Source organism: Gallus gallus, chromosome 4 (genome assembly GCF_016699485.2).
Source record: "Gallus gallus isolate bGalGal1 chromosome 4, bGalGal1.mat.broiler.GRCg7b, whole genome shotgun sequence".
NCBI classification, from domain to species: domain Eukaryota; kingdom Metazoa; phylum Chordata; class Aves; order Galliformes; family Phasianidae; genus Gallus; species Gallus gallus.
Genome location: NC_052535.1, coordinates 66,273,878 through 66,299,204, shown reverse-complemented (window position 1 = coordinate 66,299,204; position 25,327 = coordinate 66,273,878). Strand labels below are relative to the sequence as shown.

General features: G+C 40.3%; 2 protein-coding genes across 7 annotated transcripts in view; one reads left to right on the top strand and one right to left on the bottom strand.

Moving 5' to 3' along the window:
* Positions 1-17,970, top strand: part of ATP10D (ATPase phospholipid transporting 10D (putative)) — a 38,135-nt gene extending 20,165 nt beyond the window's left edge. For all 4 annotated transcript variants that reach the window (XM_004936057.5, XM_420722.8, XM_015285487.4 and 1 more), the window contains 14 exons: positions 725-921; positions 1,541-1,729; positions 3,532-4,147; positions 5,498-5,604; positions 6,467-6,593; positions 8,024-8,208; positions 9,926-10,235; positions 10,864-10,940; positions 11,392-11,517; positions 11,995-12,195; positions 13,781-13,861; positions 14,112-14,216; positions 15,535-15,722; positions 16,357-17,970. In XM_004936057.5, the coding sequence (XP_004936114.2) occupies positions 725-921; positions 1,541-1,729; positions 3,532-4,147; positions 5,498-5,604; positions 6,467-6,593; positions 8,024-8,208; positions 9,926-10,235; positions 10,864-10,940; positions 11,392-11,517; positions 11,995-12,195; positions 13,781-13,861; positions 14,112-14,216; positions 15,535-15,722; positions 16,357-16,705 (2,858 nt within the window). In that variant the 3' untranslated portion in view covers positions 16,706-17,970. The remainder of the gene's footprint in view (positions 1-724; positions 922-1,540; positions 1,730-3,531; positions 4,148-5,497; positions 5,605-6,466; positions 6,594-8,023; positions 8,209-9,925; positions 10,236-10,863; positions 10,941-11,391; positions 11,518-11,994; positions 12,196-13,780; positions 13,862-14,111; positions 14,217-15,534; positions 15,723-16,356) is intronic.
* A 2,867-nt stretch (positions 17,971-20,837) lies between these two features.
* CORIN (corin, serine peptidase) overlaps positions 20,838-25,327 on the bottom strand; it is a 123,166-nt gene continuing 118,676 nt past the window's right edge. For all 3 annotated transcript variants that reach the window (XM_015285490.3, XM_025150049.2, XM_040700259.2), the window contains 2 exons: positions 24,405-24,538; positions 20,838-23,871 (listed from right to left, as the gene is read on the bottom strand). In XM_015285490.3, coding sequence (XP_015140976.2) covers positions 23,689-23,871; positions 24,405-24,538 — 317 coding nt within the window. In that variant the 3' untranslated portion in view covers positions 20,838-23,688. The remainder of the gene's footprint in view (positions 23,872-24,404; positions 24,539-25,327) is intronic.

Genomic DNA, 25,327 nt, shown 5'->3' with positions numbered 1-25,327 from the left:
ATCCTCCATATAGGCATCCATATGCAGTTTTATATCTAAATCAACTTGTGCTTTTTAGACTACGGCAACAGAGCACTGTGGTATTACAGGAGGTGCCACCTGTGTTACTTCAGCCAGGGTGTATGATCTCCTTGGCAGGCAGGGAGCGTAAGTGGAATAGGTGTGTGTTGTCTAAATCTGTCTGTGCAGACATACTGCCATTTCTTGAATTCTTTAATGTGTTTTCAGGACTTCTCTTGGTGACCAGTTCACTACCTTCTTGTGCATTTTGTTCTAGTGTTTCATGTATTCTTGGACAAAGTTTTTTGGTTATCTAATCTGAGTCTGTCTTGTCACAGTATAGGAATATTGTGTCTCCTATTACCTACACTGTGCCAAGAAAATAGGCTATTATTTCCTTTTTCTGTGCAATTTCACTTTATGTACTTGAAAACTGTTATTTGGTTCTCAGCAGTGTTCTCTTCTGAAGGCTGTGTAACCAGCTTACTCTACTGTTTCCATGATTGTTCTTTCTCCCTCTTCTGGATTCTCTCCAGTAGAGCAGCGCTCTTGAAGTGCATTGTCCCAAATGGCAAGTCAGTGTGATAACTTATTATGGTTTGATTTTTTAAAAAGAGTGGATTGTTCTTAACTGTATACTAAATTCCTTTTTTAAAAATTAAGTTTTATTTTAGACAAATTTCTTTTTGCTCACAGAATAATAATTTTCTTTCTATTTCTTTAGCAAAAAGGTTGGAATCCTATCAAGAGAGGGATTTGAAAGATGAGGATTCAGCTGACTCTTTGGGCCACATGTCAAAATGGAGCAGACACGACTGTGGAGCTGAGAATGAATCTTTGAACAGAAAGTCTTCAAATCTGTTATCTGGTTCATCAAGTGATGCTCCCTGCTCAGGACATGTTGCTTTCAGCAGCCGCATTGTAAGTAAAAGTTGTTAGTTTTGATACTGAATTTTTGAAGTAACTCATGAAGGAACATCTTTTTACTCTACTTTTATTTTAATAGAGTGCTTGTAATTTAAGATATCCTTTCTCTTCCATCAAAATGAGACCTCCCACTGTTGCTTGGCTGCAGCCTACTTGCAAGCTGATGTTGTGGTTATTTATTGAGTTACAAAGATGTGTTGTTTGGATCTTGCTGGTGTGATTTCATGATCGCTCTGCTAAAATGACAAGCTTCATTTTCAATAAAAGTTTGTTCCTTTGCCTAAAGAAGGCATTTTACTTTGCTCTCAGTAGGAACTATCTAGATAACCAATATTAATCCCATTGCGTTTAGTGGAGATTACTAGGATTAAAAACATCTGTAGCTGATTTTACCACTGAAGACCAAGACTATTTTGAAATTTTCTGCCATTGGTTTCTCAAGTCTTCTGGTAGCAGTGTCTGGAGAATGATTATTTTCTGCTCATGTATGAACTCTATATATAAAGTAAGTCTCGAATGAACTCGTGATGCTGAAATTGTATGTGCTAGAAGCCCCATTTGGGATTTCCATAGTTTATATCCTAATTCACAGCTTTGTTTGTTTAATCCATAGGAAACAGATGTTGTACCAGATACACAACTGCTGGAGAAATTTAGACATATTTCTTCTCTTTCCTATCAAGAATCAGAAGACGTTATCAGCAAGTTAGCTTTGGAGACAATGTACATCACTGACTTCTTTCTCGCCCTGGCAATCTGTAATACTGTTGTTGTTTCAATCCCCAATCAGCCACGTCAAAAGGTAAGAAGGTATTATATTTTTCTACATCAGCATATTTATAAATGAGTTTCCTCTAGTTTGATTGCAAAAGGAGGAAAAAAAATATCTGATATTCAGGATCTGAACCTGCAAGCTTGGTGCTTCTTAACTTTCACAAGATATATTTTGAGATTAAATTGCAGTTGTGGGTTGTTGGGTTTTTTTTCTGTATTCTATTATCTTTTGCCAGATATGTGCACAGCTTATTTTAAGAGTGCCCTAACACCCAGGTTACCTTTAGAAATTAGTTATTGTTTGCTGAAAAATATGAATGGTCTTAGAAGACTTCTAAAATGCTGGAACTGAAAAAAACTGAAAAAAAAATTACCTGTTACTTAACTATATTCAAATAGAATTCCAGCAAGACTATGGAGGATCAAGTTTAATGTCTGTAATAATTTGAAGAAAAAAAATGCTTTGCAATATGGTTAGTATAAGGTGGCCTCAACTTCAGTGTACAATGCATTTGTTAGACTGTCCTGATTTAGTAATCAAGAGACTGTTCAATGTTTTCCTGAAACCGTTTCTTATTTTCAGAGCACACATCTAATATTTATTTAAAGATAGTTTTTTCTTTTTAAAATCAGTTGATTTTATTGCAAGGTGGGATTTTCATAACCCCATCTTCTATCTATTTTGATTGTATGGCAGGGTAATCCCTAAGTTCAGCCTTGATTTCCCTCCCAAATGTGATAAACATTTGTAGAATTTGTGACATGTGCAGGACTAGGTTTTGGTGCTTATGTATGTAGTGCACCTACACGTATGGCTGGAGACGTTTCCAAAGGGTACCCTGTGGAGAATAAAGTACCACCTATATATAAAAAGCCTGGTATTTGAGTGTCCTTCCAGTCAAGTCCACATAGTAGGCAGCCTGCAGTGAACACATGGATGGGGCATCTGATAGTAGTAAATACTAGTAAATAGTAAACCAACTACCAATAGTAAACCAAGTAGTAAATACTAGTAAATACTAAACCAACCTCCACCTGTGAGATTTTCATTTCTTAGAGAATAATATTTCTGGATGACTTTTAGAACAGGAGAAGATGTCCAAGTCAGTAGTAGCTGGGTTGTGAGGAGCAATATGTGGCATAAGGATTATGAGTTCAGCTGGGGAATGTTAATGACAAAGTTAAAGGCAACAGAAGTTTTCAGTGTTTCATGAGGGAGAGAAGGTGAAGGAATGTTCCTAGTCTGTGTCTCCGTGATGCTGAATTGAGATACATAACAACTTGCATGCAACCGGGATAGAACTGAAGCAGGAGTATTTCATTTCTTGATTCTTGAGGACACCTGTCTTTTATTCTCAATTCAGAGCAAAAAAAGTAGTGGTGAAGTACTGTGTTTTTAGCATTACTAGTAGCTAGCCACTGTGAGAAGTATGGAGCTGGTTTATTCTTTGCAACTATCTTGCCAATTGAGAAGTATCTAGTTCCATTCACCACAACTTTTAAAAGTTCCATCGCTTAAACATTCCTAGAAAGAAGTATTACATGGAGTCATTAATCGAACTGGCAATACATGCAGTTTTCAGATCTGAAGTATTTTTACTATTTGTGTGGTTTGAATAGGTGAAGCTCTCACAAAAGCTGTTCGGTGTACTTCTATGGTAATATGTTTAGTTGAGCTGGCTATTTTTAATACAAGTGATCAAAATGATCATAGTTTTTCATTCTGATACATTCATTAAGAAACATATGTGGTTTGTAAGCTGTCTTTCTTTAATTAAATAACATGTGAAGACTTTAAGATCCATGCTTTCTCTGACTGTTCTGTTCCAGATGAGACGCTCTTCGCTGGGAAGAATGCCTATTAAATCCCTTGAGGAAATCAGGCAGATGTTCCAGAGGTTGTCAGTCCGTAGGCTAAGTTCCTCCCCACTTCCAAGCATAAAAGAGTCATCATCTGAAAACCCAAGTAGTTTTGTGAGCAAACTGTCTATTTTCAAAATGAAACTGGCTTCACCTGCTTTGGATGGGGCTGTTCAAAGTGCTGCTCGGCCTCACAATCCTGACAGCCCAGAAAATCCCCAGTTACCCGAAGAAAGTTATACGGTGAATGTAACTGCTGGCCATGAAACCCACAGTGCTGAGTCACCTATTGAATGGTCTCCCTTACCTAAGCTTTGTTATGAAGCTGAAAGTCCAGATGAAGCTGCTTTGGTCCATGCTGCTAAAGCTTATAAATGTATTTTACAGTCTAGGACTCCTGATCAAGTAACTGTGGATTTCTCAGGATTGGGATCTTTAACATTTCAGCTTTTGCATATCCTGCCTTTTGACTCAGTGCGAAAAAGGATGTCAGTGGTGGTTCGGCATCCAGTCTCCAACCAAGTGGTGGTGTACACAAAAGGTGCAGACTCAGTCATGATGGATTTGTTGGAAACTGCATCTGAAGGTATTTGTAGAACTTAATTCTTTGTTCAACTTTAGCATTCTTCGATACAGTTGAATGCATGCCCTGATTTGTAAGAAGAGCCAAGTAACCAAGCAGAACTACTATGTCTGAGTTACTTTTAGGAAACCCATAAAGGTATTACAGCTTCTCACCTACATATGGCTGTGCTGTATGCCATTCTGGAAACTGAGAACAGAAAGCCAGCAGTAATTCAGAGATTTTGTGGTGTCTAAGCTGACCTCTTGGAGCCAACTGTAGTATTTCCAGTCATAAAGTAAGGTTATCTGCTGAAATAGTTGTCTCCTGTGGAGCAGTGAGAGGTGCTTATTAGGATGAGATACTTTCATTGCTTTTTGACTGTTGTTATTTTTTCTGGATTACCAACTATTTTTGTGTTTCTAGATGTGATAATAATATTCTGTGCCTGCAAAACTGTGTGCTGCCTCCTGCTGGGTGCTGTTATTTTAGGGGGAAGGTTCTTGGAATCTGCCACAGAAGGAACATACAGTGTTACTTAAGCACTAATTGTGATTTATTCATACGCTGTATCAGTCATTGGTGTATAAGTGAAGGCATTGGAGAAAGTATTATCTGTGTATGTAAGAAACATGTACCTACATATATTTAAGTTCCAATGTTACAGGGGCTTTTCTAATGGCTGGGAAGGTAATGGAATTTACAGGTTTACTATCTGCAAAATAGAACTTAGTTTTCATGTTCTGTGGTTTATCTCAGTGAGGAAGTGGGATGTTTACAGTTCCACAAGCATATTTTAGCCCAGCACTAGCTATATAAGGTCTAGACAAAAAGCCTCTGCAGGCAATGAGGTAGAAAAGGAGCCTCCAAAGTCTGTGTCATAGTAATAGGGCATAATTTCATGGTCTGGAGGTCTGGAGGTACCTCTCCTTATTTTGGCTGTCAGGGTAAACTTGCAATCTAATTTCTACATGTCTGAAGTTAGATGAGCTAATCTCTTCTCTGAAAAAAAAAAAGCTTTTCTGCAGCAGCCTTTCTGGCTCCCTCCCACTGTATCAGAGAGAACAAAGCTGCTTTGGTGTCTGTGGCCCGGATCATTTTAGAAAATGATTTTATGTTAGAAAGACACTTTGATATGCTAGTATATATGAAGACATATGAGTGCCAGACTGGTTCCCCCTCACTGCTTGTGCAGACTGGCCCTCTCCATGCATTCTAAAGATACAGCCACAGTACACTATGCAAATGTGAAGGTATGTTCAGAGTTAAAATTTTGGTGTTTTTAAACCATATTTAGACCTCCAAAATTTTCCAGTAAATTTACTCTAAGAATGAATATTTAATTTACTTTCTTTACTTTTTACATAATGGTAGACACCAAGAATTCAGAAATGCAACAGAAGAATATTAAAGAGAGGACCCAGAAGCATCTGGATGACTATGCCAGAAAGGGACTGCGCACTCTTTGTATTGCTAAAAAGGTGGTTTTTTATATGTATTTTTAAGAATGCTTATATTCTGTGACGAGCGGGAGTGTTTTTTCCAATGAAACAGATGTCACCACTTATAAACCAGATGTTCCCATTGCCACGTTTCATTTATCCTTACTTTCTTTCAGGAGGATTTTGTAAGCTGACATACAGAAAAATTCTGTCTTCAGTTAGATTCATGTACCTGTTGTCACTTTAGGATGTCAGACAGTTTTAATAGCCTAATTCTAGAACAAGGGATGTAAAATGTCCTGATTTTCTTACATGAGTCCTCAGCGGCTCTCCTCATGTGAACCTTGCCCTGGTTGGAATTTTTTTTCTGGATACAGAAAACAAATGTAGTCAGGCCTGCCTTATTGAGTGTCACAGTCTGTGGTGTTATAAGGGTCTGTATGCAAAACTATGTGATGTTATGAGATTCCATTGTGAATTAAAAACTGCTCGAATTCCATAACAACTGAAACAGGAAAGGAAACTCTCATGCCAAGTGAAAGCACAAGCTGTGTAACTGTACAGGTATCAAGCTGTACCAATTTGTGCAGTGATTCTGTGACTATGTCAGTGAGGCAATTAAAGAACAGTAAGGAGGATACTGTACTCCTTGGCCTCCCTGCCTTCCATCTAAATGGAAATATATGAGGCAACTCCAGGTGCCTGCAAACTTTTTGGTTAACAGCCTGACCTGTGAATCATGCTGAATCTGTGGACGCACTGGGGTACACATGTAACTGCGCTGTCAGGGCTGCTCTTCAGGTTTAGTATATGGATAACAGGAATGGCTCTGAGGGATGCTCTTGGAGTAAATTTGAAGTGAAATCTGGACACATCTTCTGTGTTTTCTTTCCCTCTATAGGTCATGAGTGATGAAGAATATACAGAGTGGTTAAATAATCATTTTTTAGCAGAAACCAGCATTGACAACAGGGAAGAGTTGCTGCTGGAATCTGCCATCAGGCTTGAAACCAAACTAACTTTGCTTGGTAGGTAAGAAGATGCTGTAACTCACAGGAAACCCCTTATGATGGTTGTAATCTGAATTCGCTGTATGAAAATCTGTTTGTATAATGTATAGCTTTCTACACATCTAGAATTTGTTGACACTCCTGAGTGTACATAAATCTTACTGCCTGTTTGTTACAGTTGTAGAACCTACTGAAGGCAGCTTGTGATTTTCCATTGTTTGTAAGGCACAATGTTTTACTTTTTTTCCGTGCACACCAGAGTTTTTGAGTGTCATCATAATAAGTATGTGAAATGATGGCAACTAATCAGAAGACCACTTCTGGACATATTTTATCCTATTGTTGAATTCTGGGTAGGGTAGGTATGCATAGTGAAACCGGCTCCTGTTGGAGTAAGAAGGGATCACATACCTCAGGAAGGGAGCATAAAGTTTTTAGAGTGCCCAAGCTGAAACAACTTCTTTCCTTTCTTCCCTTGGTGTCTGTCAGAGAAGCTTGCATCCAAAAAATTCCAGCATCATCCTTTCTGGAACTATTTTGACTTTTGACTTGCATCAAAATGCAAGCAGACTGCAGAGCAAAGGATTTTCATTTTCCAGGTGACTAGTGGACATGATCTCTGTGACCTTGTTGGCACAGAAATTGCAATAGCATCACCAATTTGCCTGATCTTTTGGCCCTTATCCATCCTCATATGACAGTCTGCTTTATATACAAATTGCTCATTCCTCACTAGAAACATGTTAAGAGAGAAAACTTTACTGGGGATTATTTTATTGTTTATTTATTTGTCAAAATGACTCTAGCTGCAAGTGGCTGAAGTTTTGGTTTTTTTAATAAACTTTCTTAGCCTGAGTATCCCACAGCCCAAGCCATGCTTGCAGGTTATGATTTAGTACTGAAAATGTCCTATACTATATCATAGGCATTGGTGCTTTTCAGCAATGGCTTTGCTTAATGTGTTGTGTTACCTTGTCATTAGCAGAGCAGATGATTTTGCAAGTTCATGTTAGGATACAAGCATACATGCTTCATATACCAGAGAAGAGGATATCACTGTTAAATATTCCTTTTTTTTTTTTTGGTCAGTTTTTTTCTATAACTGCTAAGATGCAACACAGTGGAGTTTTACATATTGTCAGCTGATCAAATATTCTATTCTCCTATTGTTTCAACTCCCAGTGCACTACATGACGTTATGATGTGGAACACTGATAGCCAAAAATCTTAAAACCATGACAACCTGTAAGGTTGGTGCATGTCAGCTACCCATAACGTGTGATGGACATTGAGACAGAAAGAGGACAAAGGGGGAGATTCCCAAGCATATTGTAGCAGGGTGTCTGTTATGGAATGTGGATACTCCCAGGGGCTATCTTTCCTGTCACACTTGCAGACTTGCTTCTGGAAATACTGCAGAGCTAATCCATCTGCTTGTCTAAATTAAGGTGCCACTGGCATTGAAGATCGCCTGCAGGATGGTGTTCCAGACACAATACAGGCATTACGGAAAGCAGGAATAAAAATATGGATGCTGACAGGTGACAAGAGAGAGACAGCTGTCAACATTGCCTATGCTTGTAAATTGCTGGAGCCAGATGACAGAATCTTCACACTCAAATCGCAAAGTAGAGTGAGTAGAAAATTGCACTTTTTTTCAGTGTTCAAGAGGTTTTTGTTTTGTTTTCTCTGCCAAAAAAAAGAATGCGGTCAGGCAGTATCACAGGACTGTACAGGAAAAGAATATATTCTCTGTCCTCTTTAATATCTTTATTGATGACCTGGATGAGGGTATTGAGTGCACCCTCAGTAAGTTTGCAGATGACACCAAGCTGGCTGGAAGTGTTGATCTGCCTGAGGGTACCGAGGCCTTACAGAGGGATCTGGATAGGTTGGATAGCTGGGCTGAAGCCAATGGGATGGGATTCAACAAGATCAAATGCTGGGTCCTGCACTTTGGCCACAATAACCCCAGGCAACGCTACAGGCTTGGAGCAGAGTGGCTGGAAGACTGTGTAGAGGAAATGGACCTGGGGGTGTTGATTGACACTAGACTGAGCATGAGCCAGCAGTGTGCCCAGGTGGCCAAGAAGGCCAATGGCATCCTGGCTTGTATCAGGAATGGTGTGGCCAGTAGGAACAGGGAAGTAATTATTCCCCTGTTCTCAGCACTGGTGAGGCCGCACCTCAAGTACTGTGTCCAGTTTTGGGCCCCTCACTGTAAGAAAGACATCGAGGCCCTGGAGTGTGTCCAGAGGAGGGCAACAAAGCTGGTGAGGGGTCTGGAGCACAGGCCTTATGAGGAGCGGCTGAAGGAGCTGGGATTGTTCAGTCTGGAGAAGAGGAGGCTCAGGGGAGACCTTATTGCTCTCTATAACTACCTGAAGGGGGGTTGTAGTGAGCTGGGGGTCGGCCTCTTCTCTCGGGTGACTAGTGATAGGACTAGAGGGAATGGCTTCAAGCTGCGCCAGGGAAGATTCAGGCTGGACGTTAGGAAATACTGCTTCTCTGAAAGGGTGGTCAGGCACTGGAATGGGCTGCCCAGAGAGGTGGTGGAGTCACCAAGCCTGGTGGTGTTCAAAGAGCATGTGGATGTTGTGTTGAGGGACATGGTTTAGCGGGAACCAATGGTGAAGGGCGAATGGTTGGACTGGATGATCCTGTGGGTCTTTTCTAACCTTAGCGATTCTATGATTCTATGATTCTCTGTTTTCCCATCTGACAAAAGATAGCATCATCACTTGGAAGATGAGGATATTTGAAAGCTGACTTTTTTTTCCTGATGGGTAAAATATAAAATACTTTATGTAGTATCTGTTTCTTTACATATTCCATCAATTGTCACTATTTTAATTGATTGCTAAATTTCTCTTTATGCTAGGTGGGAAAGTTGACCTGCATCGTATTCTATTCGATATTTCAGATGGCTGTGAGTTTACAGCATATTAGCAATATAGGAATTAATGCCATGAAATGGTATCAAATCAGGTTGTGTGCTACTTTGTCATATTCTCCCTCAACCATGCCTTTTTTTCTTTTTTTTTTTTCAGGCAGTCTTTTTATATTTTTCTAATGTGTTTCAGTGTTTTCCCTTCTCCTAGTACAACTGAACCAATCTATTTAACGACCCGCAGTTTAGCTTTGCTTCTATACTTCTATATCTTCTATACTGCATCCTCTGTGATTTTAAAGGGTTATTCATCCTCATGCCGGAATCCCTTTGTATTCTACAAAGTGAGAGAAGTACACTACACATTGATAGCAACTGGCATTTTCTCCATATTTCCTTTATAAATTGGAAAAGGAGCCAGAATACAGTGTTTAGTAAGTTACTTTTCTCTTGTCTTTAGGATGCCTGTGCTTTGGTGATGAACAATATTTTAGAATGCATGCAGAAAAGCACTCCTGACCAAAAAAAAGGAAATCAGAAACTTGAGAATGTCCCTGCAAGTCCTTCTACCCAAGCTCACGGCTTCAGTGCAGGCCTGGTTATTGATGGAAGGACTTTAGAGCATGTCCTTCAGGACAGCCTGCAGAATGCTTTCTTGGAGCTCACAAAAAAATGTCGAGCTGTAGTCTGCTGCCAAGCCACACCACTGCAAAAGAGCGTGCTGGTCAGACTGGTGCGAAATAAGCTAAAGGCAATGACGTTAGCTGTAGGTGAGTCTCATGGTTTCCTTCTTTTCTCTGAGATGTAGAAGGCAGTTTCTTCTCTCCTTTATTTTTCTCAATGTCTGTTACAAAATTAAATTACAAGGAAGATAATCCTTTGAATAATAGTTGTCTTTAACATAACATGATGATCATCTTTTAAGCTAGCAAATTTAGTCTGTGCTCAGTAATCTAAAGCAACAAAGAACAGCAGCAGTCATGTACAGCATTATGTGATGCATGAAGGGCAACTGAGGGGATTTTCCTTCTTGTTCTCCATCACAGCCCCCAAAATAGTGAAGGAGAAGGGAAATGACTGAGTATGATTTAAAACACCCGTATTTTCTGTCCAAGCATACTGACTAAATTCTGACAAAAGGAGCAGCTAATATCCATTTGAAGAATATTGCTCAGCTCAGTCAGGCCTCCTACACTCTGATCTTTCTTTCCACAGAGTATTCCATAGGCTGCATTGCTGGCTATGAAAGTGGTTTTCTCTGAATTTTGTAGTTTTATGTATTTGTCTATGTATTTGTGCTACCTCCACGGCAATGTAATAGCCAATAAAGCTGCTTCCAGGTTGTGTTTCAACTAACTTAAGAGAGCTTAGTTATCATTTCTTACCTTTTCTCTGTAGGTGATGGTGCCAATGATGTCAGTATGATCCAGGTAGCTGACACTGGTGTGGGAATCATGGGCCAAGAAGGCATGCAGGTAGTGTGTACAAGGCAGACAAAAGTGACGTCAGATTCCATTTCAAATCTGTTCAGCATTTACTCTGTAGGTCCAGCAGCTCCACAACCCATTGCTGTATTTGAGGGAATGTGCGCAAGCCCCTGCACTTATCTGGGAGCACTCACAAGCTGAAGGGTGCAGGTGTTCAAACTCCAATAACAGAACTTACTGCCTGTCACTGATCTCCCCATTATGTATTTGGGCTGCTTGTTCTGTGGCATGAAATATCAGTGATTTCTTTGGAGCTGCTGGTGTAAAGTGTTGTGCAGAGGGGATTCAGATCTCAATAAGGCAAGGCTCATATGCACTATATATTTAAAAAAACATTTAAAAAGAGTTTCCAGCATTATATCAGTTGTTTGCTGGTCAGTACTGAAGCTCATCATTAGCAGTTTGGATATATCAGTGCTTTCCCTTATGTGTGTTCCAGGCTGTGATGGCAAGTGACTTTGCGATTTCTCAGTTCAGGCATCTCAGGAAGCTCCTGCTTGTCCATGGTCACTGGTGTTATACCAGGCTTACCAACATGATACTCTACTTCTTCTACAAGAATGTGGTATGTAGCTGTCCTGTCCTATGGAAAGCAGTTTGCTTATTTGACAGGGCTGAACGGTCTAGTGTGGCTCCATATTACTTTTTATTTCTACTGTGAATGGGATCAAAAATATGCAAAGTGCACATGGCAAACAACTTTGTTTCCAATTTACATCTTCAGAGACTAGACTCTCCTATCGCTTGGATTGGGTTTCCAACTGAAACCCATTGTCTAATTTGTTTAAAAAGTGGATAACAGGCATTAATTAATGTTCTCATAGCATTAATATTTAAACAAGCTATGTAGCCTGTTATGAAATGTAAAGATGTGTGCTAGCCAAATGTAATTTTAAGGTGTGGGATTGGCAGGGACTCTAGCAATTATACATAATTTGTTACAGATTATTGTAACCAGACCCACAGCCTGCCTATTTTCCTCTTGGTTTTTAAAACACTTATCTACAGGTAACATTTTATCATCTCATCATTGACTTTTCAGGCCTACGTGAACCTCTTATTCTGGTACCAGTTCTTCTGTGGGTTTTCAGGCACATCAATGACTGACTATTGGATCTTGATTTTTTTCAATCTCCTTTTTACATCGGTGCCACCCATCATTTACGGTGTCTTGGACAAAGATGTGTCTGCAGAGATACTCATGCAGATCCCACAGCTGTACGTGATGAGCCAGAAATCTGTGGTAGGTTAAAGAATGCTTGGCCTGAAGCAAATTAAAATGGTCAGCATTTTGAGCCATTTCTTTCTTTCCTTCATGGTTCACATCAGGCAAACATGAAGTTTAAAACCACTTTCTTTGTTAGATCCAGACGTGTACTCTGTGCATGAATAAAAGCTGGGCTTTTTTTTTTTTTTGTCAAGTAAATTCTCTGTAGCCTGGCTGGAGGAGATCTGTGTTTTGTCAGTAACAGAGTTTTGATAAAGTAGATGTTACAGGCTTCAGGATTTGGTCCTTTGTTTTGATGAAACAGAATACAGTGAGCTGAGAGGAAGGTTTTGGGGCAACATAATAAGAATTACTGCATTATACAATTGCTTTTCTCTTTCCCTGCTTTCTTTTTGTAAAAATTTTTATCAAAGTTTTTCTCTTTTTTTTTCCAAGCTCAGTATTGTCTTGCTCTGTTGTACAACTTGTAGTTGTTGAGTAGTATATCATCTCTTTTCTTGCATGGAAGCACAGTGAAATAACTGCTTTGAATTAAGTGTACTATAAAAGAAAGAGCAATGTTTTTAAAAATGTCACAATGTTGCATCATTATGTCAAAAGTGCACAGTTCTTTATAAGCTATTAGCATAGACAGTAACTTGGATTCATCTTCAGTGATTTAAAGCACTGCCCTGACACGAGCAAATGAGAAGTCTAGTTTCCCACACCATTTTCAGAGAGAAATTCAGTTCATGAAAGGGCTGAATTGCTTTTTGGAGTAACCCATCTCTCCTCACTAACGAGGGAGGAAATCCTGAGTGAGTAGACTGTGCATCTGTGTGCCTCAATTGATTGTTTGAAGGAATGGAATATACCTAAGCCAGGACATATGCACCTATAGTTTCATCAGTTTGCTGCCACTGAATGGGGAGGGCTCACTCCTCCTTGTTTTCTCCCTTCATTACTTCCCATTCCCTATTTTCACCCTTGTAGTTAGATTACCTCCCTCGTGCCAGTTCTGCTGTTCATCACTTTCTTCCAGGAGCTGATTTAACTTACTACAATTGCAAAGTTGCAGTGAGATTCCCAGCAGAAAATATCACATCCCACTTTTAAGGGGAGGGGTGGGGTGACCAGAGGAAAATAATTTTTCACATTCTAGTGAATTTAGTTACCTCACATTAGAGTCCTGTATGCACAGAGGAGTAAATGAGCACAAATTAAGAGACAGAAGCAGATGTACAAAAAGGAAGGGAATGGAAGTGGGAGGAACACGGGACTTGGCATTCAGTGATAGTAAGTTGTGAGGATGATTCACTGTCCCGTTGCCCTCTTCCTTCCTTGTCACTCATTTAAGTAAGACGTTGGCAGATCCGTTCTGGGAGGAACAGCTGTAAGATTAGAGCTCACAGATCTGGCTGCTGATTTAAATCATAGCAGCTAGCTACACGTGCATCTTCCTATTGTGGCATAAAGGTATGTCTCTTCATGGGGAAGCCAGCTAGAGTTATTCTGTGGATTATCTTTCCTCAAGGCCAATTGGATGCTTAACAAAGCTGCAGCAATTTGTTGATTTGTTTCAATGCCGTTATCTTTGTTTTGTTTTTGTTTTTTCTTACAGGCCTACTTGCCTTCAACCTTTTGGATAACCTTGCTGGATGCTTTTTACCAAAGTCTTGCTTGCTTTTTTGTGCCTTACTTCGTAAGTGCTGGATATGAAATACATTTATGCACTTTGGCATACTAAATACTCAGGCAAATTAGAAATGAAATGTAGTTTTTGATTGTACCTCATCATATACTAATGTATAGTAGCAGAATTGTCATTGGAACTGAGTTGAATTGTGCATGGAAGTATGTCCAGTATTTAAGTAAATCATGCCACTTTACATGTTAGAACTATATGTCAAACATATTACACTGACTGTATGTTACACTGTCTTCCTTTGCAGACTTACTGTGGCTCAGACATAGACATTTTCTCGTTTGGAAACCCTATAAACACAGCAGCACTTTTTATAATATTGTTTCACCTTCTCATTGAGTGCAAATCTGTGGTGAGTACTTTGTTTCCCAAAGAGTACATTCCTCAGAGTGTGCATACACCTTTCATTAAAATTTACGGAAGAGTGAGCTTAGTACAAAAAAACAAATAAGTAGAAGAGAGAAGAGAAACATTTCCTTTATAAGTCTTTGTAAGCTCTCCTAAGGAAGCTGTCATCAGAGCCAACAGAATTACTTGTGTGACAAAAATTAACAAAATTTGATCTCAGAATTATTTAGTAGTAAGGGATCCTGCCTTATTGGGAATCAGTGGGTTTGGGGATGTCGCTTTGATTTGGCAAACGGTGAAACCAGCCAGTGATCTGCTTGAGCCTCCATAAGTTCCCATAGCTTGCTTCTCATAGAAAACAATATCAGCTATTGATTTTTGAGTGCTCGAAATGGATGCCCTACTCGCTCTAGAGAACGAGTATGTTATAGAAATGCTATTCCAGCTTTCACTTGTCTGCATAAAGTAAAGCGTCTGTTCATAAAATCTGCTTTAGCTTGGATGAATTTAAAGCTTTTACAAGGGTAATGTTTACCCATTGCACATAATTTTAAAGAGAATATAGTAATATTTACAATACAAAGACAGACATTAATGGCTTTTGATGTTTTTCTTGTCATTCTTGAATAAAATTCCATCTTGGAATTGCATCATAATGGACAAAATTGCAAGTTGTGATTCTTTCTTTCATTATTCTCCTAGGTGCATGGCAGCACTTACACAAATGCCTTTAATCTGCCTACATGCATAGCTTGAGTTATCCACACTCTGAATAGGAAAACAATACATAAATGGGTTTCACTTGCCATTTTGGTATGTTGGCAAGCTGGCAGACCAGTGACAGTGTTGCTTCCATAGTAACAATTGTAGCTATGACTCCAATGAAGAGTTAGTCGTTAATCAGTGTCTCTAGCAGCAGAGGTAAGGGATGTGTCAAGCAAACCCATCACCTCTGTTTGCTTGAGAAGACTCTCAGCTGCCAGTAAGGTGATCATTTAAAGCAAATAGCATTATAACATCTTACGCAAGTGAATTGAAAGCTATACTTTTAGAAGAACCAAAAAAAAATAAAATAAAAAATAAACAGCTGGATTACCTATGAACTGTAGAAAGAAGGTTCAGTTCTTCTTGATAGTGTTTTGCACAGTGTTAGGAATATCTATCTGAACAGTTTTCTCCTCTGTTACATTTGTTACATTAAAAAGCTGTCCTTGAAGGAAGAGTGTGGGTCTGTGCATGCTCGTGCATACCTGTGCCTGCAGGATTTATGGGTCTTTCTGTTTACAGCCTAGATGTGATTTCTTTTCTTTTCTGACTTGCAGACTTGGATTCATACAGTAGTTATAACTGGCAGCATCCTATTTTACTTCATTTTTGCTCTGGCTTTTGGGGCAACCTACAGAACCCATAACCCACTATCAAATCCTTATCGGATCATGGAAAAGCATATGGCAGACCCGGTTTTTTACCTAGTGTGCCTCCTGACTACTTGTGTTGCTCTGCTACCCAGGTGTGTTTCTGCTTTATAACCACAAGCTGCTACTGCTAACAAAGTGGTTTTCCTTAATTTGTTGATGCCTTGTGGTACCTAAAGGGGGCCTGTAGAAAAGAAGGGAAGATAGTCTTTATCAGGGAGTCTAGTGGTGGGAGGAAGGGGTAGTAACTTTAAACTAAAAACAGATTAGCTTAGATCAGATATTAGGAAGAAATTCTTTGCTGTGAAGGTGGTGAGGAGTTGGAGCAAGCTGCCCAGAGAAGCTGTGGATGCCCCATCCCTGGAGACATTCAGTGCCAGGTTGATCTGGCAGATGTCAGCCCTGCCAATGGCAGGGCTTTGGAGCTGGACAGTCTTTAAGGTCCCTTCCAGCCAAAACCATTCTATGGTTCTATTGCAAAGACAAAAAAATGAAAGCACCCGAAATGAATATCAGCATTTGAAAATGCTTGTTTTGAAACATGTTCTGGTACAGTTGCTGGAATGATAATTTATATTCTCAAAAGGGCACCAGCAAAAGCATATTTCAGAGGCTGCTGCAGTCTTTGGTTTAAATGGATGGTGTTTAGTTTCCTTCAGTCCTAGTTTTGATTTTGGGAATGGTTTTGAGTCTGCTTCTAACCAGCTTATTTGGAACCATATTTTGTAGATATTTCCTGAGGGCTCTCCAAGGAACATTGTTTCCATCTTCAGTGTTGAGAGCCAAGTGCTTGGACAAACTGGTCCCCGAGGAGAAGAGGGAAGCAATTAAGAAATGGAAGAATGAATGCTTTGTAAGCTGTAGAATGGAGTTGCAGGTTACTTCTGGGTCTTCCAGCTCAGCCACAGGTACTGTATTAAAGGAAGAAAGCGTTGTCAGTGTTCTGCCAGCTTCTAAAATACCTTTTCACGCCTGTTCAAGAGATGACTTAATGAAGGAAGAGCCTGGGAATAGAAATAACTTGAACTCTGAAAAGACTGCATTTCTGAATTCAAAGAGGACTGATTCAGTTATCTGATGTGCCAAAGTCTCTGCACGTACTTTGGAAGAGTGCAGCCGTGCCATTTCTCTAGCATGCAAAGCAGGTTTGAATTCTTTGTTATGTGCACAAAATGGTTTAATACAATTTACAAAGTTGGAATGTGAACTGTTGAAAACCCAAGAATAACAACTGCTGATGTATGCTACACTGTGATTTTGGTTTTCTGTGGGTTTTTTTTTTTTTTTTTTCAGCCAAGGTAGATGATGCACTCACTTACCTAAAAGCTTTTGAGTTTGTAAAGCTTTTCAGTAATTTATTGAAACGTTAAAACCTCCAGCCATTTAGACCTTTATTTTCAAATGCAGTATACTTTGCATACTGCTTCTCTCTTTCATGCAGCATTGCATAATGCCTCATACTAAGTCCCGTCTGTAAGAACTACAGATCTGCAGATTCAGTTCAGGTAAAATTCAATCTATCAAAAGCCATGCTAGTCCCTTGCATTGCTGTCCTCCTATCACAGTGTTGCCTGGAATTCATAGCTTACTGAGGTAGGAAGCAAGCAGAAAGGCTTGGATGTAGTGGTTTTAGTTTGTTTGTTACAAAACTTCTCTAATGTTTTTAATGCAGTAATTAACCACTGTGGTCCCGCTCGCTCCTCCACGACCATCTCAGCATGATCCAAATGCTATTTAAGCCATGAGGAAAGTGCCCTGGATGAGACATAGAATTCCCATATCTCCTTCACAGAAAATCTTTGTGCAGCTTTTTGTTCTCCATGGTAGTTCATCCTCCTTCTACATCCCCTCTCTTTGTCTCCCTGTTTCCTTTGATCTCCTTCACCACTGACTGATCTTCTCCTCACTCAACTTGGATATTGGCTGCCTGACTTTTCTCCAGACTTTTAACCTCATATCTGCCCTGGAAAATCATCTGCAAATGGCGGTGGGAAGTTCCTGTGTGTCTTCAGGTGCAACAGCTTGTAACTAATGGCATTTCTCTTCACTCTCAGGTGTTTTCACATTCCTCTAAACTTTAATATTAAACAGCAAAAGCATCACTCAATTTAGCTGCTCAAAAGAAGGTGTAGCGATTGGTATGCTTCATATTTGAGCTCTGTTGTGTAAATGTCTTGGAGATGTTCCACCTCTGCCAGTGCTCTTCACACCATCTAAGCTGAGATGAGCGTGGCTCTTTCTAAATTATGGCCCCAAAAGTTATATGGCCAATTTATGGAGGAATCTGTGAAATTGTTTGTGTCTGCTAGCACTTATTGAAATAAACCATTTCCTCAAACTGTAGCAGCTAATTCTTATTATTGAGCCAATTTTTTGTTTTGTTTCTTTCTCAAATTTTCTGCTTTCAAATTGCCAAGATCTGTTGTGTTTATTTTCGTTTACCGTGCTTGGGGCAAGGGCTCTGCTTTTTAATTGACCATGAGTTTTCCATGCCAATGATCGACATTACATATTCCTCATCTCCTAAGATCTCTGAAAGAATTTAAACAAACACTGGGAGGTCCAAGACAGCTGCTGCTACATTGGGCAGATACTGAGAGCACACTAAGTTCGTTCAGATGCAGGTCACCACATGTTGCCAGAAGTTTAAAAAGGTACAATGTAATTACTGCAGATTCCATCCTCATAGTTAGCGAGAAGAAAAATATCCTTTTGTTCAGCCCATAGAAGAAAAACAGTGGAAGGAGCCAGTGACAACAGGGATTTCTGTAGTTTTTGTTTTTGCTTTTTTTTTTTTTTTTTTTATATGGTTCAACATCTGACAAAACAATTTTGATAAGTTCTAACACATGTAATGCACACCTTCAAAATGAGAGTGAACGTTCAAGTCCTTGGAGATTGTGTCCAGCCTAAGTAGATTCACAATTATTATTTCTAGGTGGCTTTGGTATACTTGCTTGTGTACTCTTACAGTACTCTTATATTTTACCCAATGTAACGTGATGGAAACAACAACGATAACAGGGCAGCAAGATCCCAGGCTGCAGTGGTTGAGCATTTGCTCAAACACAACAGCAGCAGGCAGAAATAAAAGAAAGAAGTTACTCACCTTTAGGAAGCCTCAGATATGCAGAATTCTGCAGCGAGATACCCTTAATTCCATTGGCAACCCTTAAATGAGGTCTGGAAAGGGGTGGATCCTGGCCCCACTCCTTCTGGTCATTCAGGTGTATTGCATGCACCTGAGCTCCCTTGGTTGGCCCTGCCTTCCCACCAGGTGCTCAGTCACTGCTTCAGGCTGTGACTTGCATTTCCACTACAATCTAATATTTTATATTTTATAATACTCTTATATTTTTTGCAGTTGGAAAAAGTCATTCCGAGCAACAGGTTCAGAAGAGCTTAAGGGGAATAGAAAGAGATATAACTGCTGGTGCCAAGAGGGGACTCTAGGTGTCCTGACTGCAAATGTCAGCTTTCTCTGCGTATGATGGAACAGTGAGGTTCCATCTTCTTTCTGGAAGAAGATGCAGAGCAGCCAGCAGGTTGTGCAGGGAGATAGCTGCTACAGGGCAGAATCATACAATGGATGTCAGAGTTGATCTGCTCTGCTGCAGAGCCCCAGGGCAGGTGTGGTGCTCCCCATGCCGATCCTAGTAGATGTTCTCCTGTAGTGAAGAGCTCAGTGAAGTCCAGGCCAATGTTTCCTGCCCTGGAAGCCAAATACTGATGTTTCTGTTATCTCGTGTGACTGCTTCTTCTGCACCGTAAATCTATTTTGTCTGTTTAAGCCAATTTAATGCCTTCCTGCCCTTTACTTTGCCTCTGGGACACTTACAGTGCCCTTAGTTGGCTTTAATAAAAGCCTTATAAAACCCAATCCTTTGCTTTGCTTTGTTTGTTTGTTTGTTTCCATGGTGGACAAACAGCCAAAAAAAATGGAAGACTGTCTGCCATGACCACTCTCTGTTTCTTACTGAACTGGGAGATGTAGACGATGAGTCTTTAATAAAAGCCTCAAATTGTTAATTGGCTATACCTAAAGTGGTGCCAAATGAGGGGTGCATGTTAATCATTCTCCCTATACTTCTCAGTAGTTGAAGGTTTATTATAATTTTTTAGCACTGGAGACATCACAACCCCTTGGTTGTTTCTGCACAACAGAACCCGACTTTGCCATTTGGAAGGTGGGCTTTTTAAGATCATCTCACAGGTGTTTTGCAGATGTCAGAAAAAAACAGCACGGAGTTCAGTGTTTTGTTTCAAGCAAACACCAATTTTCAGCGTCTGCCCCAACTTTGGCCCCAACTTTGTGACTACACTTAGAGCAGCTTTAACTCACAGGTCACTGCAATATTTGATCTGCCAGAAAATTCCCTCTTTTTTCTTTTTTTGCTTTTCTTCAGCAGCAGCGAGTGTAGTGAGCATTTGCAGGTGGCAGCAGCCACAGCCTTCATGTAGTGGGTGACTTCACAGCCCAGCTCTGGCCTGCTCATGGGGCACACTGAGCTGAATTCTCTAAGCCATGCTCTGGTTGTCCCCCAATGCCACTGGCTGCAGTATGAGAGCATGAAGCACCACTGCTCCCTGGGCTGCTGCTTCCCCAAGTAGTCCTCAGTCCCTGCAGGAGGCAGCGGTCACATCCCAAAGGTGAATGTGTTAAGAACTTTCTAACAGCTAGTGGAGCTCACCACAGCTCCATGTGGTTTTTGTGTTACTAATTCCTGTTTCCAGGTACCTTACTGCTGACTACAGTTAAAAGCCAAATTTTAACTATTTCATGTTTTTGCCTGCTTGTATTTTGTATTTCAGTGTGTTCATGCGTTGAAATGCAACATCCTGGTTGTAAGGAGCTGTGTCCTTAGCTGGCCTGAGGAAAGCCATATAACCAAACATGTTAATTTTTCAACTATTTAAATCCCAAATAGTTGTTGGCGGTGCTGTCCTTGGTATTTTTCTGTACTGGATGTAGATGTACAGAAGAAACCAGAAGTTGTACACGAGGTTTAGTGCCAAACCCTCCACCAATTTGTGATGCAAGCAGAGCTGTCAGCAGTGCGTAGCAAACCAGGTAAGGGCAGGTCAATACCATTTCAAAGCTGTTTTTAGGAATTAGTGCTGAAGTCATAACTTTGTCACTACTCTCTTCACTCTTCCATATTGTCACTGAGTCTCTGGGAAGATTGAAACACCTGAAGCAGAGACATTACTAGGAAAATTATTGTAAATTTTTATTAGTACAGTGAGAAAGAAGCACATCAGCTTTCAGTATGACATTGCTTCCATTTGGCTGCACAGTCATAGGAGAAGTGAAACCAACAGCATCTCCTCGCAGTGAGGCTATGCTTGTAAAGAACATAGCGTGGTTGTGGTCATCGCTGTTATGGCAGCACATATGAAAAAGTTTCAAGGCAGTGGTAGGAGGAATATACTTGCCTATTTGATGTGCACACATAGAAAAAAAGCAGTATAAAAATACATTTATAAAATTACAAATTTCCTCTTTACATGGAATGTGGTGGCAGACAGCTGTGGGGGAAAGCCACAGCCCTATGGGCTGGAGCTTGGTTTATAACATCTTCCACATGACCCCAAACAGGAGAGGCTGGGCCCTTTGTTTAAGCAGCACTCTCTTTTGGTTCCTGGGAGGGACAGCGTATACAGCATGGCAGCCAAACCCAATTAATTAAAGTATGTTATTATTTCACATGCTACCATTTGGTAGTGCTAACATTTGTGCAAAAAAACTGTATGTCCTTGTTAAATTCAGAGGTGCTAACTACTACTTCTAGTCAGAGAGGCTGCTAGATTCACAACAGCTCCTATTTGTTCTTACCCCCAGAAGGCTGAGCCTGCAGAACTACTGCCTGTGCTATGCTGTGCTGCACTGCAGAGAACCCGGCCCCAGGGAGAGTTGCAGTGGGGAGAGCTGCAGGGGGGAGAGCTGCGACTCACACAGCCTTGAAGCAAGGGCACCACTAACCTGCTCCACCTGCAGCCTGCCTGCACTGGAATAACACGGTCACTGCAGCTTTCTCTCTGGGGAAAGAGCATTTTTGTTACAGAAAAAGCAAAATCCTTAATATATTTAATATATTTAATAATAAAATAAAAGGAAAGGAAAAACTAGCAAAGCCTAGGGATGTCTTCTTTCTGAGCATCAAACAGTGATACAAAAGTCATTTAAATAGGGCTTTCAGAACCCACAACAAATGCTATTTATTAATAATGCTCTTTTTGAGTGCTGTCCAGTATGTCTAATATTACACATGTTAAAGGAAAAGATACTAAAGAAAGAGGCAAACTTTTCACTAAAGCGATAGTCTGAGCTGTGTAGGTTAGTTGTAACATGACTTATCGTACCTGAAATCTCCATTATCAGCTGTTCTAATGCAGGTTTCCATGTATGACAGGCATTGTGCTGACAAGGTCCTGCATGCTGCCATGGGGGCACACCAGAGGTAGCATTGAGGGTAACTGTATGCCTGAGGCTGAAACACCTGTGCATTACTCCCCAGTGAAATTCAGCCTGTAATTCTCAACTTCTTGAGTTCTCCTATTCTGGCTTCCTGAAAAGCCATGAGCTGTGCATGTCACCACCTACAGTAGTAAGAAACAATTCCCTTCCGGCTCTAGAAAGGTGCCAATGCCAAGCTCCACTGTAAGCTCCATTGTCAAGTATTGTGGGTTGGTTGGTTTGTTTGTTTGTTTCAGCCAGACTCTTGGAGTCATGGCTTGGCTTCTTATCACTGAACAGAGTTTGCCACCAAGCACTTCAGTGGGGCTCCTTTGAGTTTTTGCTGATGAAGCTGTTGTACTTTGCTTAACATTTCTAATACACATTTGGATTCCACCTTCTGTTCAAATCTTCTGCCATATAGATTTCTCTTTGCCTTTTTCTCTCCCCAGATTGTTTAATCTTCTTAAGCAAAATTAAACTCAGTGCAAAATACTAGAAGAAGCCCACCCAAAAATACTCAGTTTCTCAGTATTATTTCTCATATTTGCTCACACTGCATCTTTTGCACTTTAAATCTACATTTTCCATGTCTCCCCAGATGCTCCAACCAGCTTACTCTTGAGGCAAAAGCTTTTGCAGTGGCTCTGCCAACACTGTGTTTCCAGAGGACTAGAGGTTGTCAGTGCATGCTTTATAGACTGAACACTATAAATTTTTAAAAAAAAAAAGGGTAAGAGAAGCTAGTGGGGCACAGTTTTAATAAATGTGCTACTCTGTGTAGTGCTGTCAAGAAGTGGGCGTTCCTGGACAGATTGAGACACAGAAGCTTTAGAAAACTTAAGTGGTAGAAACTTGGGAAAAGTGATCCGACGAGGCTGGTAAGCAAAACTTTGGTCTCAGTTGCCTCAAGTAGTATTAATGGTCTGTTGGCCTACTGGTGCCATGCAGCACCCTGAAGAGGTATGCCAGCTGGCCCAAAGAACAGAGCAGTAGTCAATATGCTGCAGTGCCCTACCCATGTTGGCCACCCTGAGGGACAGGCGGTGTTTATTCATCCCCTTTGAACCTGTGCTTGTACCGCCATGCCCTGTGCTGCAAGAATGCATGAACCCTGCCTCCTCTTCCACAACTGTGGCCTTTGGCATGGCCTGGTGAATCTGTGCCCTGCCAGCGTCATCTGAATGCACTGAGTCTGCACCTTGTGACAGCGAGTGAAGATGCATGTGCTACTAATTGAATAGTATTAAAATAGGTCATTTAAAAAGTTTTTCTACTCTGTGCTACTTCTTAATTTGAATATCTGCAAGGAAGAAAGTGACTGTTTCTTTTCTTTTAAGCATTTTTCTGTGCTTGGAATAGCACCACAAGAGTTAAAAGAAAAAAAAAAAAAAAAAAAGAAAAGGATTATTAATTCTACCCCAAAGTATATTCATCAGCAGAGGGTCGACTATGAGCATACACTGCATACCCCATAGCTCCACAACAAGAATAGAAACAATGTGGGACTCCTTTTCACAGAATTTCTGGACTTCAAAACCTTCGGTGTTGAAGTTTGATTCCATTTTCCTGTTGCTTGTCAGCACAATTCTTACCATCTGGCGTTAGTTCAGCAGAAAGGTGTGGATGTATATTTGTTTTTCAATCCAGTCAATAAAATGTGACACATTGCTGTAAACTCCTGGTCCCAAAACCTTGGAAAAGCAGACAGAGCCCCAAGATGTTAAGCCAAACAAAGTCCAGCGTCCTGCAGGTTGCTCACACACAAGTGGTCCTCCACTGTCACCCTGCAAAGTGAAAGAAAAGCAGAGGCTATACATAGCCAACAGTCACATGGCTAAAGCTCTGTCCCAGTTTCTGGAGTGATTTGTCTTTAGTAAGTAACTCAGCTGTAAGGACTGGCAGCTCTGCTGAACTATGTAGTAGCATGCAGTTACCCATATTTGTTCCCTTTTACAACTGTACAAAAAAGTACCTGCAAATGGCTTATAGTTACTTTAAAAGCTAGTGTAGTGGTTAACTAATACAGATAAACCTCAGAATGTCAGCATTTCATAACCATAAACTGCAGCTGATTTCAGTTTCACAGCATCAGAGGCACTGCGGATGAAAGAGACTGCTGAGAGTGATCTGGTCAACCCCTCAGGTCAAATGCCTGCCTACTGGTTGCAATAGTAACAGTGACAGTTGGGCTAAAATACGTCAAGAGACGGTAGTCATTTCTTTACGAGATGAAGTATGCTAAACCTAATAAATGTCACAGAACTTTGATGTCTAGAAGTATTTCTAGCTATGAGTTTCTCCTTCGAGATAGGCCTACCATGCAAGAGTCTACGGTGCCAGACTCATAGCCTGCACACAGCATCCTGCTGGTAATAGTCTTCATGTCAAAGTATGACTGGCATTGTTCTAAGGAAATGATGCGCACTTCTCCTTCTTGGAGCTTAAAAGGCACTGAAAAACAGAAATCAGCATTAATACATATGGACATACAAATATTTATTTGTGATGGATCTTTGAGATATGATAAATATTTCCTTTAGACAAATCTAAATATTACTTTATATATGTTTGTATATAAATGTGCATACATACATACATATATATAACACATAGGTCTATATTGAAGCTCAGATGTTTGCAGGTCTTTTTTGGCATGCTTGCATTGCAGGATTCATGAACACTCCTCAGACAAGTCTGCATATGTTCCATTGTGGAGGACGACCGAGCACATGGGTACTGCTGACACACTTCATTGTGCATTTGCACTATAATGAAGACTGAGGAGGCAGAGTACCTTTATGTGATGTGTTATGGGACTTTTATGATGGGGACAGTATTGGATGGAAAGCAGTAATGTGAAGCAGAGGAGGGGGTTAAGTCTTCATTCTAATCCTAGTATCTCTCGCAGTCAAGGTTGGTTATAAAAACAAGCATGACTTACATTTGGGTAAATTCAACTTAATGTATCAGGGAATCAGATTTCAAAGGATACTGAAATTACTTCAGCACATTCAGGACTTCATCCTACTGCGAGCAGCTGACTTAGCTCAAATTCAAAGGTAAACTGTTAAACCTAGAGCATAAAGTACTAAAGCCGGTGTAGCCAAGATGGTTTTTACAGTTTATTAACATAAAACCTTTAAAAACAAAGCTGAAACCACATTAGCTAGCAAATAACATTTTTCTACTTACCAGAGGTACAAAAGCTTTCTGTGCTACTTTTTTTCCTGCCGTTTCATA